Below are 17,480 nucleotides of genomic sequence, written 5' to 3'. Positions count from 1 at the left end.
ACAGGTTGATTTGCCTTTGTGATAAACAGCATGTTTTGTCTCCTTTTTACATAGACCCGTATGTAAAGGAAAAAACTACAGGTTGTAATGTTACAACTGTTTGCATGCTTCCTATCTCCCTTTGTTTAATGTAGGCTCTCATTACCACGTGGTGGTAACAGATTGTTTGAACTGGAGAGAAAAGCCATTCGAAGCTAATTAAGCAGCCATTCCAGGCTCTATTCACAGGCAGAGGACCGGGGAGCACAGGCATTTGTCAGCGCTTGACCCCGCGTGGTATTGATTGACAACCCCGCGCCGAGAATGACAGGCTCAGCGCGGGCGGACCAATGGGAAGCCGCGGAGTAAGTGCACCGCGCGGCTATTGGTCGAGAGGCCTTAAAGTCGCAGAGGAGGTCCCCACGTGGGGCTGGAGCTGAACCTTCAAAACAAGGCAGTGCTCAGACATGGCTGATGTTCATATCACACAAAGGCAATCATCTCCTCTCCTCTCTCCCCTCCCGCTGTGTAGCTATCGCCCAAATGCTGATAGGTAGGGGCGCGGACGTGTTGTGCAACAATCACGAGTCGCTTAAAGAAGAAATTTATGGCTTTAGTTTGGCCAACGTCGACGATCGATTGGTCATTATCGCGCCCTTCATGGTGCATGTGCATTAAGGGCGGATTAAACTCGAATTTCTTGAGGGGGATTCACTCCAGATATTTCACAGTCCCAACACTACGAGTTTTATAGCTGTTTTCCTTGTATGGAGGGTATAAATTGCAAAATGCTTGCAGGAAAACACATCACCTTACCGCCCTTCCCCCTCAACCCCCCTCCCCCCAAAAATAAATAAATAAATAAAATAATTTCAACGGCAAAAAAAAAAAAAAAAAAACTCCATAATGAAGCGCGTTGTGCTGTTTATGCTGCCGCTGTCAAATGTGGAGATGATCGTCGGCACATCAATACGTGCTGCTGTTGTCGTATCCACGGTGGGATGGGGGCGGCTCATGCATTGTGGATCCGCGGGATGATGTCATGTATCGCTGCACCCCACGTGGGGCCCGGCGCTCTCCGATAGGCAGATGTGGCCATATTCCTTCCGAGTAATGCGATTGGACAGATAGACGCTTCCACGGCAGTTCAGCCCTGCTGCCTGTGTGTGGCAACCGGGGGTAAGCTGGACGACTGGGGGGGAAATGCGAGATTGTGGAGAGTACCGTGTTACGCTTTTAAAGAACCTCTTCGACTCGTAGGAGAGATTTTTGGAAGCTTATATGTATATATGTTTTTTGTCGTTTTTGAGGGGATTAACCAGCCGCGTAAGGAGCGCATTCCTCGGAGCTTCAACGACGACGACTAAAGTAGTTTAATCGAGCCCGACCGAGCGATTTTTTTTCCTCCTAACTGCTCCCTGCAGTCTAGTCCAGCCTGACTGGGTGCGTTCTGGAGAGAGTGGAGGATGCTTCTCCAGATCTGGATCCACATTACAAGGAATTAAACGCCTAAATTATAGCCTTCTGTATTTTTTTTCTTCTTTTTGGGGAAACAAAGGTCGGACCGAAGAATAGGACGCACATTCGGGTATGTATTTCTCCCAGCTTTTGATTTCTCTTTCATTTATTTCATGCTTATTTTTTCTGGGCGTGCGCTCCGCAGCGCGCCTCTGCGCGGAGTCAAAGTGGTTGGAAAAGCCAGCTGCCGGGCCGTCGGTGGTGTCCTGTAAGTGCGGGCTTTCTGCTTATTTGAGGAAAAATCAATACAAAGACAAATCGGTCCGAGCGTTTTATATTCGCTTCTTGGCTGCATGTCTTTATACACCTGTAAATGTTTAAAAATCGTTGCTCACAAACCGAATAAGGTCATCAAGAAGACAGAGGGGCACGGATTGTGTTGTTGTTGTGCTTTTTTTGTTGTTTTTATTTAGGGGATTGTTTAGATTTGCATCAAATTGCTTATTCTACATATATAGGTTAATTTGCTTCTTTTCCCACCTCGAATACAGGATTTTCACGACCTCCCCTCACCCCCTCTATCCCACCCCTGTCTGCTGAGACTGACATCTGTGAGCAAATTTCCAGCCTTTTGCTAAAAGGACCTGCACACTGGAGACATAAACAAAGGACACATTTAAAGATGTATCCACAGGGCCGACATCCGGTAAGATGGGATTCTTCTATGTACTTTAAGCATCTAAAACATTTGTGTAAGAAAGGAAGAAATATCCTGCTGCAAAGCCCCCTTATTCCACCATTCATGCAGGTCATGCCATGCTTTGGAATAAGAGTAGCCTATGAAGATGTTTTGCATATTTGCATGATGTTACTGGTATGACTCGTGCAAAATGTGAAGACAGGTGGTGGTTTAAATTCCTGTCTGAGAGAATTGAGATTCAGTGTGAAAGCCTACTCATGTGATGTTATTAACAGCTGGAGGTGTGAAGTATGGACTCGCCTCTGCTTTTTGGGAAAATGCCTTACTGCAGAGATGTTCATATCTTTGAAAGGGTGAATTTCAACTCTGAGTCGGATTGCTGAGATTTTTCTTTTCTTCTGTTTGCAGGCTCCACATCAGCCCGGCCAGCCCGGCTTCAAATTTACCGTTGCCGAGTCTTGTGACAGAATTAAAGATGAGTTTCAGTTCCTCCAAGCCCAGTATCACAGGTAATGATTATCACAGAAATGACAAGGATGTCAGTTTGCTTTATTGGTCTGTGGAGTTTTAGAGTAATAAATGGGTTGAAATGAAAGATGGACTTTTTCCTCCCCCTCCTCTGAGCAGGTAGATATGCATGAATGAGTGCTGAAGAGGTTGAAATTGACACCTTGTCTTCTGTTTTCAGTCTGAAGGTGGAGTATGACAAACTGGCCAATGAGAAAACAGAGATGCAGCGCCACTATGTCATGGTAAGCTTGCGTTACAATGGGGAGCAATTATGGTACCAAATTGCAAGGCTTGTTGAAGATCTGGTCAGGGTGGAGCGACACGGGCTATTGTGATCACCTGCATGTGGTGGTTAAGGCGGCATTGGTGTCAGGTACAGGCCTGTGAAAGCCCTCAGGGTGGTGGTGGTGGAGAGGAGGTGTGGTATAGAGCAGCCAGTTGTTACAGAAGAGCTCTTCCTGACGGGCAGTGGGCTTCATTATAGCCCGCCCCTCCGATCTCCAAGGGGTTGACTGCAGCTTTGCCCTCTGTGTGTGCTGATCTGATTATTCTCCTTGGAGACACCATGCTCAGACATATGCAGGGCCATAAATTAGGTGCGAGCTGCTGGCGCAGACCACAGTAAACAAGATGGAGGCTGTGGAACAGGCTTGCGGTGTATCTTTGCAGTACCGTTCTTTATAATCTTTAATTATTAGCTTTTATTTAAGCAGCCCTTAAGAAAAACATAGGTGTGCCGCTGACGCAAGAAATGAGCCCAGACATGACGCAATGAGCAGGTTTTCCTGTGGATGTGTACTCGCTTGTCTCGAGTAAACACACACAGTGGGAGAGATTTACACAAATATATTTTGTCCTGAATTAAAGAACCCCTTTTTGGTTTTTTTTTTTTGTTTGTTTTTGTTTTTTTCGGGTGAAAACAACATGTCAGCCTGACAACCATGAGGTTAGGTAAACATGTTGGGAAGTATTCCACAGCCAGCGATGGGTGTCAGGTTACGCTACGGCTGTAGGGCTCTGATCTCAGACAGAATGGCTCTCTTGTTTGAGAGTAATTTTCGAAGAAGCTAATGGACTGAATAATGCATTGGCCTCATCAAATAGACGCTGACTGGAAAGCCATTTCTGCCCCGGTTGCCAATTCTGGACTCGACGGATTACATTTCATCCAGACAGACAGACAGACTGACCGGGCTGGAAATATCAAGAGTGTTGAGCAATCACGTTACGCTAAGTAAGCAGACATCGTGGAGATCTGAGGGCTTAAGATAGTGATCAATACATCTAACCCTTTCCTTCTTGTGCCTTCACTACAAACAGCAGGGGGTGGGCGGGGAATCAATTCATTGACTGCTGCAGAGCTCCTTAAAGAAGTTCTTTTCTAGTCTGATCTTAGTTCATCACCTTTCAGGGTATTTTTATCCTACTGTTCAAAAGCATGTGATAATGTGATTAGTGTAGGGATCCATCGCATTGATTGTTGTGCACAGTGTATTTGTTTTGTTCAATCATGAAATTATCTCAGATTTTGTGTAATTTGAACCCTTTTTGTTGTATTTTTCAGTATTACGAGATGTCTTATGGGTTGAATATAGAGATGCACAAACAGGTATGTACCACCTCCCTATAACCTTTAAATAACAAACTCTGATCAAATATTTCTGGCCAATATCCAATCTCCTGTACTCCACAAAGGCTTAGGCCAATTTTAGAACTATGATATCAAGGCAGCGTTGATGTAAAAAAACAAACTCTAGCCTTTTTCTGCAAGATACAATAATTATAGATGCATGTGCATCATCATTTAGTGTATATGAGAGAGATTTTGCTATACAACAATGGTGAAATTTACATGATTTATTAGCATTTAGCCTGATTAGTTTGGCTAGTGTGTGTACCTAGAGCAGTAGCTCACTAATTTTTCAACTTCAAAAGAACAATGTGAGACCTGTAACACAGCCTAACTGGTTTGTAAATTAATCTTGAGTTTAATAACAGAACAAACAACATCATTCAATGACTGTATCTTTCTTATCTATTTACATGTAATCTGCTGTTGATTTAAATGCTCTTTCGCCACTTTGTTTTATTATTTAGCCTGATATCTGCAGCTTGCTTTCTTAAAAGCCTCACATGTTGATTTATAAAACTAAGTTATGTCCTAAACTCAGTCTTGAGAGCCCTTGCTTTAAAAATTTTATTATTTACCTGCTGATATTCCCAAATCTTTCTATTTTCCCCTTCTTTTCCAAGTCTGACACATAGCTGGTCACTATAGTTCACCAAAATGAAAACTATTCAATTCTACTGAAGCAATTGATTTCTCTGTGCATTGTATGTATTTGTATTTTTTATTTTATTTTTTATCAGGGCTGCTTGATGCATTAAAAACCTTGGTCACTGTGTAAATCTAACATTAGTGCATAGGCTTATGTGCTGAATGAATGAAAGCATGTGCCACCATTTATACAATCAGTCTCGGCCATTTTATTGGAAATTTACCAGTCGTGTCATGTAATCCGAGTCAGCTTTTTGATAAGATTAAAGGTAGACTTTGACAAGACGTGATGATTACAAAGACAGAAGTGCTGAGCAGTAATTACAAGAGCGGAGCAAAAGTCATTTAGCCATTTATTGCGCCCTTATCTTTATCCAAGGATCCTATCTGATGTTGACTCACAGATCAATCACAATAAGGTCTGAAGTAATATAAAGATTGAATGAATAGGTAATCCTCAGATTCCACTACATGCAGCATTTAAACCATTAAGTTGGTCTCTTCCAGTTGGTTAATAACAGCGTTGGCTGCCCAGCGGATTGGCGTGGTGGGATGATCCATCAGTGTCTGGGGTTGTTTGTCGCATTGCTACATGTCTGTCAGGCCTCAAGCCCCTTTGATAGCTTTTGTCAGGCACTTATCACCAACTGGAGGGGAGATGGAGGGGGGAGTTCTGGAAAGGAGCAGGAGAATAGAGCTGGGAGGGGAGGAGCAGGAGCCTAGCTTTGTGTAAACAGGTTAATCGACTGATCCATTTTAGTGTCTGACTTTTATCAGGAACCTCAACAGAGCTGATGGAAGCGCTTGAATAATTCATCAGCGGGGCCCCTAACCTTCTGAACCGCATGTTGGTGAGCAAACAGTGCGAGGCCTTGTCCTTGCAGCTTCCTTAGCCTTACACACCCAGGCATGGGGGAAGAAGGAGGCGAATATCAGCAGTGGGTAACAGACAGGGGTTGGGATAGAGTTATTGGATGCACGCCGGCATATTATTTCCATTCTAGGAGATTTATTCCATTGTATGGAAGCTCATTCTTCTTACTATGCCTTTTTCATTACTGCGCAGGGACATATTTCAGGTTTTAGAAATGGCACAATGACACAGCTTAGATGGACTGATGTGGCGGTTATCTGATCCCTCTCTGTCAGCTGCAGCAGTAAGTCGATGCAAATGGGCTAATTTCTGCTGCATGACATCAACCCCATAATTGCCGTCATATGGTGCTTGTTTCCTGGAGCTGCATGGGGGAGTATGGGGCTCAAACCTTTGCTTCAGTTGGATTAGGCTTTTACCTGTAGCTGTAACACAGACTCATGCCTCATTGTGTTTGCTTAAAAGGCCACATATCTTCTGGCACCAATAGGAAAGGAAGCGGGGCCCGCCAACATTCTGTCTGTGTTGTTCATAGAAAATTGAAAAGCGGTTTGAGGAACTGTGCCTTTTGAAAGAAATCAGTACTTCAACATCTCAAGTCTGTCACAAAGGACTGAACGTTGGTGTAATATTCTACAGGTGCAAGTTTTCAGCTGTCAGGTTCACTCATATAAATGGAAAGTTCTCATTTAGCATTTGCACCAAATGACAAACGTACTTTTCTACTACAACTTTTAACATAAAGCTGATTATTGAAATGATTGAAAACGGATTTTATCTTTTCCTAGAATTTGATGTTTTAGACTAGTCAGTCAGCTTTATAACTGTTATTTTTGTACCTTTAAACTATTGTCATTGGATGATTTTTTTACACTTGAACCAATGACTTTTTACACAAATGTGGGAAGGAGGCTGTGTGCCACAAATTGCCTTCTCTGTCAGGAAAAAAAAATTACAGGAAAAGGAACATGTAAAGCATTTCTTTACAGACTGACCAAAAAAGTATGGCTGTTAGATCAGTGTGGAAAATGTCTGGATCAACGTCTCACACCATATCCAAGGTAAAAGGGATGAGGATAGTTGGACACTTTAGAGCTGTATTTGGAATTCAGCCTCTTTCCCTCAATCAGTCTAAATACTTTGGGTCCCTTTTGGCAAGAAATTGCATCTTAGTCCCCTGGAATTATTTTTATTATTCCATGCTATATTCTTGTTTTTGTTTTGTTTGCATAGCCTTGTTTATACCTCATGGTCACACTGAGTGGAAAAGACATTCTTAAAGCAACAATGTTTAACTTTAACCACTAGGGGTGCTAAACCTGTACCTTCAATGTTTACCATCTAAACTGACAACACACTGTTGTAAAAATGATTGGTGTCTCTCCCATGTTTTGCAATCTGATAACAGACAGTTTAGAAGAGCAGATTAAGCAGCCATGGAGTTACTTGTGAGACGAGGCCAAATTTACCCCTCCAGATTAAATCCCAGATGTCTCATCGGGTCATCGTCAGATCTGTTTGTTGTCTAACAACAACTTTTAGTTTAGTTCGCTTTCGGGTTTAAGGGAGGCTAAGATGCTGTAAAGCAGCAGTATGGGTCACATGACTCATTAAATGACAAACGCACTAAAGTTGCATATGTCAGTTTTTGAGAATAGCTGCCCGCAGTCAGCATTGACATGTGCCAAGTACAATGTATTGATCCTGAAAATTTACGTTATCAAAACAAAAAAAAAAAAACATAAATTATGATTCTATAAAGTGTTTCAATCAGGAAGCTCATTGGTGGCGCACTGCCTCCAACCTTTGTAACTGATCATGAGCTTCTTTCTTTATAACTGTCAATAATGAGGCTGCATTTGCATAAACAACCAGAAGAGTTTTTGAGACCAGATGGTTTATAATTCTGCTTTTCCGCTATTCTCTCTGAGACTAGCCGTTAGCTTACTCACCTGTTTCACTGATTAAGTTGAAAAATACTCGATCATCTTATTTTCCAGCTGAAATTAGGGGCAAAACACTTATCTCAAGAAATGTCACCTTAATTTTAGATCAGTTTTTGCTGTAACCGGAATGCATGTACTGCTGGTGACATGTTATTTGCTAATAAGCTTTTCCGACCTTACTGCACACTCTGATAAAATGAATCAAACAAGTGCATCAATCTATATTATCTATGTCTGATATTAATATGTACAGGTTATTTTGCATTTTACTTGGATGAATATGTAACAGTACTAATAAATGTTTTGAGCTATGCTTTGCATCTCAGTTAGGTGGAAAACTCATCAATCAGATTAGAAGAGCTGACCTTACTAGTCCTAGTTTTTCCTTAATAGAAAAGTCAGGCCCTTAGGCCATGCTGCTGGATAATCCAAATGACTGACCCTCTAAATATGACCAGTCAAGCAGTGTTTTTAGATGAATCACCTGCTTCTCCTTTAAATGCAAAACCCATCAGGGTTTTTAGCTCTATTTTCCCACTGCTGATAACAACAGGCGAATACCTCTCTGCACACAATTGACACGGCAGGCTGAGAGTGCTCTTAAAGTGGTGCTACACAGGTCCGAGTACCTGTAATTGTGTAGCAGCCGTGCAAAGCTGGCCTCTCAAGGGCCAAGCTGTCATCTACTTAAAGTGACAACAGCCCCCTTTTTATCTGCCAGCAGACCAGGAAAAAGAAAAGCAGCAGCAGTCCCTTCAGCGCTGCACTGTTTCTCTTTGACAGCGGTGGGGAGCTGAGCTGATGCTTCTGCCATGTATTTGCATGTTGTGTTGTGGGAGCGCAGAGGCTGGCAGTTGTTTAGGGCACAGCGGATCGGCCACCTCCTGACCTCGCTCAGCCAGCTGTCACCATGATACTAAGCTACAGAGGAATGGGCCCCGAGTGCTCCAGGACTTTTTACAAATCCCGTCAAATGTTCGAGCGCTATTTACAAGGCTTATCTCTGCAAACATGGATTACACAGCCCCGGTAGCTTTTCAGCCATTTCTAATGGCCTCCATCGACTCTTTCTAGAACTCTTACAAAAGTGCATAGATAAAACGGCCATAAAATCTTTATCTTATAAGACCACAGCTAATTCCTCTTCTTGTCTAAAGGCAATGGACAAGTTATAGGATGAATTGTCTTTTGGTTCAAAATACTTTCTGCTGTACAAGTAGATCTAGAAATAAATATCTCTGCTGTTTAATTCCTTTTGTTATGATTGTAGCTGATGAAAATCCCCAGATAGTGTAAGACCAATAGGCGGAGGGTTTTTAATACATTAATGTTATCTAATGGCCTGCACAATCATAGGACAGACTGCTGACTTTACAAGTAGTCATCAGATAGTTTATGATATCCACTTCAAGGACAATAAGCCACAAAAGAGGTAATTGCAAAAGAACAGTGTTGAAGAAAAGTAATGGAAAGTTAAGTGGAAGGAAAAATTCTAAAGTTTTCTTTCTGTTTTTTAAATGTGGTTCACCACTTAAAAAATTTAAGTGGCTCTAATTGATGGAGTTCCACGCCTGTTGTATGCAGTTATTATAAATTGCTTCTACTGTCAGGCGTCATTTTGTTTTATCTGACATTAGATTGTTTTCTTGACCACTGGCTTGCCTCGCTTTAATAGCTGTCCATGTTGCAACTAGGGTCAGCAGATCCTCTCCCGTCACTCACTGCTTTCCCATCCCACACTGGCTTTGCCCTGGGGTAATATGTCAGGCTGCCAAACACTGCCTGGCATTTCTGCCATGTGTAATAAATAAGCCGGCGGTCTGCAGACTAACTTGCATCTGCTGCTGCTGCTGCTCCAAATGAGAAATCAGAGAAAATCTCTGTGATGTGTTTGTGTTCTGCAGCGGCCCTGGGTTGAACTGCGGCTCATAAATTCCAAAGATGATGTAGCTTCAGCCCAGTTATTCTGTGCTCCCAGTGCAGAGCTCAGACCTGAATGTCTCATCTCCCAAGCCTAGAAGGAGAGAGAGACAGAGAGGGGGGGAGTGAGTGTGAAGGGAAGAGCAAGCTGGGTGCTGTTTTTACAGGAGAGTGGGGGTGGATCATACTCCCCTCTCCTACTGCTCTTTTTATCCACCATTCATTTGGTCCGTTCATGTGATCGACAGGCTGAAAATTCAATTTAATGACCTGCCTCCAAGCACGTAATATGATTTTAAGGCCTGTTACGGTCAAGCGGAGGTGCCATTTGCATAATGATCCCCAGCCAGATAGGGCTGTAGCTGTTGCCATGGCAGTTGGTCGACAAGCAAAAGAATGGAGGCAGGGTTCCATGGATAGATGGGAGGGGAGGAGGGGTGCGGGATGGGGAGGGGGTGGGGTTGGAGGGGTAGGTTGATGGCTTGGAGAAATCGCTCCAGCTTGATTCTTAGAAAGGCCCAGTTTTAGTGAGCCTCTCCTGGCACAGACTGCTTTAATTCTTATCGATCACAGATTGGAGGACAGTAACCCACAAGTTGTTATGGTTTGTTATCATAGTGCGCTCTGATTCATAATGTCGATCTTCCACACTGTCACATGTAAGTAAACAGTGCAGGTTGAAGGCCTCGGCTTCATAAAAGGGGTGTGGTTGTGTGGTTTAACTGAGGTTAAGTGCAGGACAGTGCAGTTTGGGTGGGAGAAAAAAAAAAGAGGGAGGGCTGCGCGGGAGAAGATTCTCTCGACGCAAACGCACTCCGCCTGCTCATATCCGTTTAACGTGGAGTGCACTCTCAGCACAGCTGTGCTCCATCCCCCTGGGCTCTCCTAATGTTTTAAATATTTCAAATGTCAATATCATGCTGTTTAGAGGATGTTGAGTCAAGCAGTTCTGATTGCCGGAGTAATTGGCTTAATCGGTGTAAACATTAAAGGAGGGGTTATGTGCAGTCACTGCGTTCTTCATACACCTCCAACTTATTTATTTTTTCCTTTTTGTTTTCCCTCTGTTTTTTTTCCAGACGGAGATTGCCAAACGACTGAATGCAATTCTAGCTCAAATTATGCCTTTCCTGTCACAAGAGGTAGGTTTTGAATGCAGCCCTCAAACGGCGTCACTGCTTATTTAAAAACAAAGTGGCTTATTGTTGCTGTGTTGCAGAGAGACATTTTCTAAGTAGTTTTTCAGTAATCGTGCTGCTTTTTTGACGTTCACATTTGTTCTAAGCCTGCTTTATTGTTGTGCTGTGAAAATGCAACTACATTTGGATGCCTTAATAATTATATGTCCATGTTTCTGTTCAGCACCAACAACAGGTTGCTCAGGCAGTGGAGAGGGCTAAGCAGGTGACTATGACCGAGCTGAATGCCATCATCGGGGTACGTGGACTTCCCAATCTGCCTCTCACCGTGTGTATACTCCCTTTTTTTTCCTTTATTTTAACTTGGGTATGGGCAAACATTCAATGCATCTGAAAGTAATAATTGCACCATGTTGTATAAAACTTTGTGTTTAATTGAAATTTTATGTGACAGACCAGCACAAAGTAGTGCAAAATTCAAAATTAAAGGGAGAAGTTAAGGAGGGAGGCGTCTGAATTTATATTCGTCCCTTTCTATTTAGATTCTTCTTAACCCTTTAAAGCCTGATCCAAGAATAAAACAAAACAGAAAATAAATTTTTTTTGGTTTGAAGTCCTTATTTGGCCTTTTAACAAAATATGTAAAGAGAAAAAAAAAATACATTTTTGATATTAATAATTTATTACCATGCGGTAAGTCAAGATAATTTTTTGTGTAGTCTTTTGCCCTCTGTTATCAGGTATATCTGATTGTGTACAATAGGATTTTTTATGCAAAGTTTTTACCATTAGATTATGCAAAAGGTGTCAGACGCCAAACATTTCAGAAACCGTATGTATCAAATATGTTACATTTGGCATTATAGGGTTAATAGTTGCTTATTAAGAAATGCCAACGACATGGCACTTTTTTTTAACAAACAAGATATAACCATCCACAGAAACTTTTATTCTGGGTACAGGGAGCATTAATTAGAGAAGCTATGTGAATCTTGGGTACAAAAATCTATTGATGGGACAGCTATTATTCACTTTATGAATTTGGCTTTAATAGAATAGAGGCAAAATGAAGAATGGAGGATGGATGGGGGAAAGCATTAAAAAATCCTGCTTGCAGACTGGCACATGTCATTGCTGCTATAGGAAGCTAAAGATGAAACCATGAAAGGTTTAGATCAAAGCATAGTCCTGTGTTAAACTGACCCAGCCAAATTCCAGACCATAAAATTCAAAAGCTGTGGTTGGACTTACAAATGGATATTTACATATGTCTTTTTTCCCATCCAGTTGAGTTGATATTAAGCTTATTTCGCAAATTGCAAAATATCAATTAGAGAAAAGTCATATGGCTGTAATTGCTACAAATTATCTGTTATTCTTTTTCATGTCAAAATGCTGAAAACTAATATCTTACTCTAATTTCCTTTACCTCACAATAATGTATTGCTTTGCGTTGGTCTGTTATATAAAATCCCAATAAAACTGATTTGACATTAATTATTAAACCAAAGTGGTAAATCCTGTTTTTGGGAAATTCTGGTCAACAATGAATAATGACAAAATAATATGACTGATATGTTCTATATATTTAGCATTATCCTTTTGAAATGGTCTGTTTCTGCTCTTTTGGTATCGGCAGCATTGTTTCCTGCCTTGTTGTCCGTTTACAAATGTGAGCCTGAGAGCTCTCTAGACGCCCTCCGCAGCCCGCATAGCTTTAATTGGCTAAGGTTTTAACGAGGAGCCTCATCCCTCACTGTTGACCTGGATAGCTGTGGGAGTTAAAAGGGCTGAGGCTGAACAGAACAGCCTCCCTGAGATGGCACAGAAAGCAGCCATCAGCCATCCCCACTGCTCGGCGTTTTGCAGAGCTCATCACGGTGCAGTTAATGTTTGGTGTTCATCACTGCTTCCAGGCACCATCTGCTTCTCATTGATCAGCTATATCCCTCCTGTCCTGCTCACACAGAGGCAACTGGTTTTGCTAGAGAAACACAGCCTGGGATTTCTGTGATCTTTTTTGAATCTTCTGCATGCAAGTCAATGGATGCTGACCTGATGCAAATATTGAAATTCAATGATTTCCCTCCTTGTGATGTTTTTGTTTTATTGCCTTCTTGAAATGGGGAATTTCTAAAGGTGATGTAGAGCCACTTTTATTTTCATATGTTTGGACTGACGTAGATGCTTTTTTACGCTGCAAACAGCACTTGTGATAACATTAGTAATATTTGATAAGTTATCTAATATGTTTTCACCTTTGAAACATAATACCGTAATACTTTGCTGATTTGAATTTGGAGCTTGGGTGATTTAATTTATTTTTTCTTCTGTGATCTATAGTTCACAGTTGACTTCTTAAAAAATAGACTAAATAAATGATGTAATGCGGCTTTAGAGCAGAGTTCTGTGTGGCATCAGGGCTGTCAAAAATGATGAGGCCTCAGCCCAAAACTTCCAGCATTGGCTAATGTCAGGGGACGTGGTGATGTGTGTGATTAAGAACACCTTTCCATGTGTTATTTATTAAGGAGAAGCTCTGTAGGCATGCCAAAATCCTCATGTATATTGTAAAGCAAGGTGGGGGTGAAAGAGCACAGCAGACAGACAGGCGGTGTACAGGAACCAGCTACATGTCTTATTGATGGAGCTGCTGGCCATTAATAGAATGCAACTAGGACAGCTGCTTGAGGTAAAGCCGACTGCTAGAGAATCCAGTTTGGTTCAAACATAAAAGCCTCAGATATGCCAACCTGGGTTGTGTCAGACCTTTATGAGCATATATTCTCTGTCCATTATAGGCAGTATTTCTGTATGGGTGAGTGTCTGAAGCAGTTGTAGCTTTGACCAACTCTGTCCTCCTTTTCAGCAGCAGCAAGCTGCCTACCCTTCTCTTATGGTCAGTGGCGTATACATGTTTGTGTCATTCACATTTCTTTGACTGGATTTGGTTTTTGTGGCTTGAAGACCTTGTGTGTGTTGCATGGCACGGCTTGTCTCCAGCTAATGTGCATTTTTAATTGGACATAGGGTATTTAAAAAAATCTCACCCATGATAACCATGCCGTAGCATCACAACAAATAACTCAAATATATATTAAAATACTGGTGAAAAGTGCAGCAGTGATTTTGTCCAACCCAAATTGCTCCAACTCTTCTTTTAGCCATCTAGCTTCAATCCTGATGTGCAGATCCAATAGGCATGCCACTAGATATAAAATAGCCTACATTGCAGCCTTTGCAATTGCAAATCGGCACTACAGGGCTCGATGTTAACCATTGCCCGATCGCCCGGGGCAAGTAGTTTTTATTGTCGGGAGAGTACAAATTTTATTGCATTTGCCCGCCGGGCAAGTGCAATGATCGCAAATAAAATTATTTACCATTCAAAACTACTTTAAAATCACCGACATTTGCTGAAACCGACCCACAAGTGTTGTCTGCGCCATTTTTGTTGCTTTGTACACATTCTCGCGTGATTTGAAAAAGCCGCGTGATTTTCCGCTAGATGGCGTGATTCAGCTCCTGGGGAGAGTATTCTGCAGAGCTGCAGCTGGATGATGAATTTAATCTATACTATAATACACTTTAGATTAAAAATGATCAGTCAGGGATTAGGATAATAATAATAATAATTTTATGAGCACAGTGTAAATATTTCTATCATATGGCAGTCTTCTGTACAGTGATGCAAGTTTTTAACCTGTCAAGTTTTTATTTTTATTTTTAACATTACAATTTATATTTTTCCAAGCACACAACAGTTTAAAGCAAAGTTTAGTTTGAAAAGAATGTGCAGGAAGGATTGAAAAGCATGTTAACACGGTAATGTAGGCTTGAGTTCATTATCTGACGCATGCATAGGAACCTGTAAACTTAAAAAAATACTAAATTACAAAAAACATTTACAAAAAACAAACATGTTTCATTGATATATATACAAAAAGGAATATTAGGAACTATATTTATCAAACATTATACTGGGCAAGTAAAAATTGTTTCTGGGCAAATGAAATGGGAAAGTCACTTGCCCAAACGGCAAGTAAAAATCCTTAACGTCAACCCCTGCACTAATATTTGATATTTTTGTCTGTTTTCAATTTTAATGTAAATGTGTAAAAAATAATAATATTTAACAGAACAAAATTCATGATTATTTTTGCTGTAACTATAATAATACAACATAATTATTATAGTTACAGTAAATATAGCATTCGTTTATTTAAGGTTATGCATGAAGCTAGGAAAACGTATACTGACTCACTTGTTGTAATATTGGAGTTTATTTCAAAGAATACTATTTGCAATATTGTTCTTTATAGATTAAAAAGTGAGACGATGTTAGCAGAATAATTTACTTAAAAACGTTCATCCGGATAACAGGCTTTATTTTTAACGGAGTAATCCTAACAGGATGGGGGGGTTCTATTGTGTCAACCTAGGATAAAAAATATTTTCAGCCCGGTTTGTCTTAGTTGTATGCAAGTGGGAAATGTTGCTGTATTCTTTCAGCTTGCTAGGTGAGCATGCAACATTCTATTACTGATGAGTTTATAAAAAAAAACTGCTGCAGTTTTGCTAGCATAACTCTTTAAAAAAAAACTTCAACTGCTTTTAATGCGGTTACCCTGTTAGCTATAGAGTCTACTCTCAGATGGGCTTTATTTCCTACAGTGACACTCAGTGTGGAGGTTAAATAAGGGGCATGGTGTATAAGTTTTTATCCTGCGTTATTAAATTAGAAGATACAGGCCAGACTTCTTCCTTTATTTATTATTGTCTTCATTTATAGGCCTTTAATGAGGGCTCTTGCTGATCAGCCATGCTTATTACCCATCAGTGCCTCATTAAACACAATGAGCAAGGATGTCTTCCCCCCTGCCAATGAACTGGCTCCTTAATTTCCCTCATGGACACAACATTAGAAGTCTCCCTCCATCTCTCCTTCTCTCTCTTTTTCTTTTTTCTTGTTCTAGTTTTCTGTTTTCAAGCGTAGCTCATATCACTCTTAGAAAAAAGGAATAATATTTTAGAACCATTTACACCTTTGGGTTCCTGCCACCCTGTGAAACGAAGCCAATGTCGAGTTAAACCATCTTCCTCTACTCTGTGGTAATTACTAACTTCCTGATATTCCTAAAGTGGCCGTTAAAGGCCGCTGATTAAAGTCCGTCTTGTAAAAGAGAAAGATAGCACGCTGTAACAACAGCTGAATTATTTAGTCGGCTTGTAGATGGGTTATAAACTGCTGATGTTTTATTGGTGTCTCGGCTAAGTATTATTTAACCTTGCTTTAAACTGCTTCCTTCCCAGGCTGAGTGCCTTTTAACTCTCTTTCATTTCCCTGTGCCTTTCAAATATTGATGGCGAATATTGGAGGCTCGAGTGAGTGCCAGCAATGGGACCCCTACTCCTGGCTCCTGAAGCTGCCTTCTGTTGGGAAGCGGGGGGGCTTCTGGCATTCAGTTCCCTTGTGTCTAAAAGTTTGGGTGTTCGAATGATTTATGAGCTGTCGATACCAGAGTTTGAATGCAAGAGCAGCAAGCAGACTGTTTTGTGTGTTTTTTTTTTTTAAGATTGTTTCCTTATAAAAGTTTTTAATTATTTTGCCTTGAGGCTAACAGCTTACTGTTCTTTAAAGACGATTGTTAAACTCACTGATGCTACAGGGGTTATGCGATGCTGCAGTATGAAATGGAACAGTTAGAGCATGATTTCTTTCCTTGCTTTCTAACCAAGGCTCATTAAATTTATCTCTGCTGTTTCTCCTTGTTTTACACCGAAGAAACATGGAAAAACAGTAATTCTAAGTTGCTAAACTAACTAGCTTTATATGTGGCTATATCATTTTGGCTTAAAATGGAGCTAGATCTGACAGCAGCTGTTGATTTCTGCTAAAGTCGTGAGCTGAGAGTGGCTACTCCTTCCCTCCAACCCATTTGTTGTTTGTCTGTCTGCATCTATATCGACTTGCAGCAGCAACAGCTCCAGGCGCAGCACCTTTCCCACGCTGCTCACGGGCCTCCAGTTCAGCTGCCGCCCCACCCCTCGGGTCTGCAGCCGCCTGGAATCCCCCCTGTCACCGGCTCTGGATCCGGCCTGCTGGCGCTCGGGGCGCTGGGCAGCCAGGCTCACCTCCCAGTGAAGGATGAGAAGAACCATCACGATCTGGAGCACAGAGGTGTGTTATTGACCTCAGTTATTGTAACAGTTTGTTTATTTATTTAGTACAAATTAGATATGGGTCAGCATAAACTCTCACTGTATAACTGTGGTTGAAGTTTCATGGTATTTTTACAAACATCTATTATTCCCTCTACTTGTAAATAATATGTGCTATTCCCTTTAACATTCAGCTATTGCTGTTTTAAAAAAAAAAAAATCTGCTCATTATTGAGCCAGCTTTCAGAAATCCAGCAGTCTTTCAAATTCAGGATTTGATTCTCTCATTTTGTTAAAAGTTTGGACTATGACAGTCTTTTACATTGTAGCGGATCAAAAAGAGTTTTTTCCCAAGCCAGCTGAGCAGCAGTACACAGCAAAATCATAGTAAGGGGCTGTGCTGTTTTTATCCATGCTTCATTCCACTAGGGGTGTGGGAAATAATCGTTTTGGCAATATATCGTGATATTCGGCTGCCCAATATAATATCGATCTTTCACTTTTTAGTATCGAT

The 17,480-nt window shown here is 41.1% G+C and overlaps 1 protein-coding gene across 5 annotated transcripts in view; it reads left to right on the top strand.

The window, feature by feature from the left end:
- The first annotated feature begins 1,059 nt into the window (after positions 1-1,059).
- The window catches only part of LOC107097849 (protein groucho-2), a 27,850-nt gene continuing 11,429 nt past the window's right edge, over positions 1,060-17,480 (top strand). The window contains exons 1-8 of one of the 5 annotated variants that reach the window (XM_015395169.1): positions 1,060-1,567; positions 1,989-2,143; positions 2,546-2,646; positions 2,826-2,889; positions 4,212-4,256; positions 10,745-10,807; positions 11,028-11,102; positions 16,781-16,985. In XM_015395169.1, the coding sequence (XP_015250655.1) occupies positions 2,120-2,143; positions 2,546-2,646; positions 2,826-2,889; positions 4,212-4,256; positions 10,745-10,807; positions 11,028-11,102; positions 16,781-16,985 (577 nt within the window). In that variant the 5' untranslated portion in view covers positions 1,060-1,567; positions 1,989-2,119. Of the gene's footprint in view, positions 1,568-1,685; positions 1,706-1,988; positions 2,144-2,545; positions 2,647-2,825; positions 2,890-4,211; positions 4,257-10,744; positions 10,808-11,027; positions 11,133-16,780; positions 16,986-17,480 lie in introns of those variants that run through there. The other 4 variants (XM_015395168.1, XM_015395167.1, XM_015395164.1 and 1 more) reach the window with 4 other exon arrangements.

This window comes from Cyprinodon variegatus, unplaced genomic scaffold, assembly GCF_000732505.1.
Source record: "Cyprinodon variegatus isolate N-32 unplaced genomic scaffold, C_variegatus-1.0 Scaffold728, whole genome shotgun sequence".
NCBI classification, from domain to species: Eukaryota; Metazoa; Chordata; class Actinopteri; order Cyprinodontiformes; family Cyprinodontidae; genus Cyprinodon; species Cyprinodon variegatus.
Note: the sequence above shows the minus strand (reverse complement) of the source record. Positions and strands in the feature narration are given on the sequence as shown.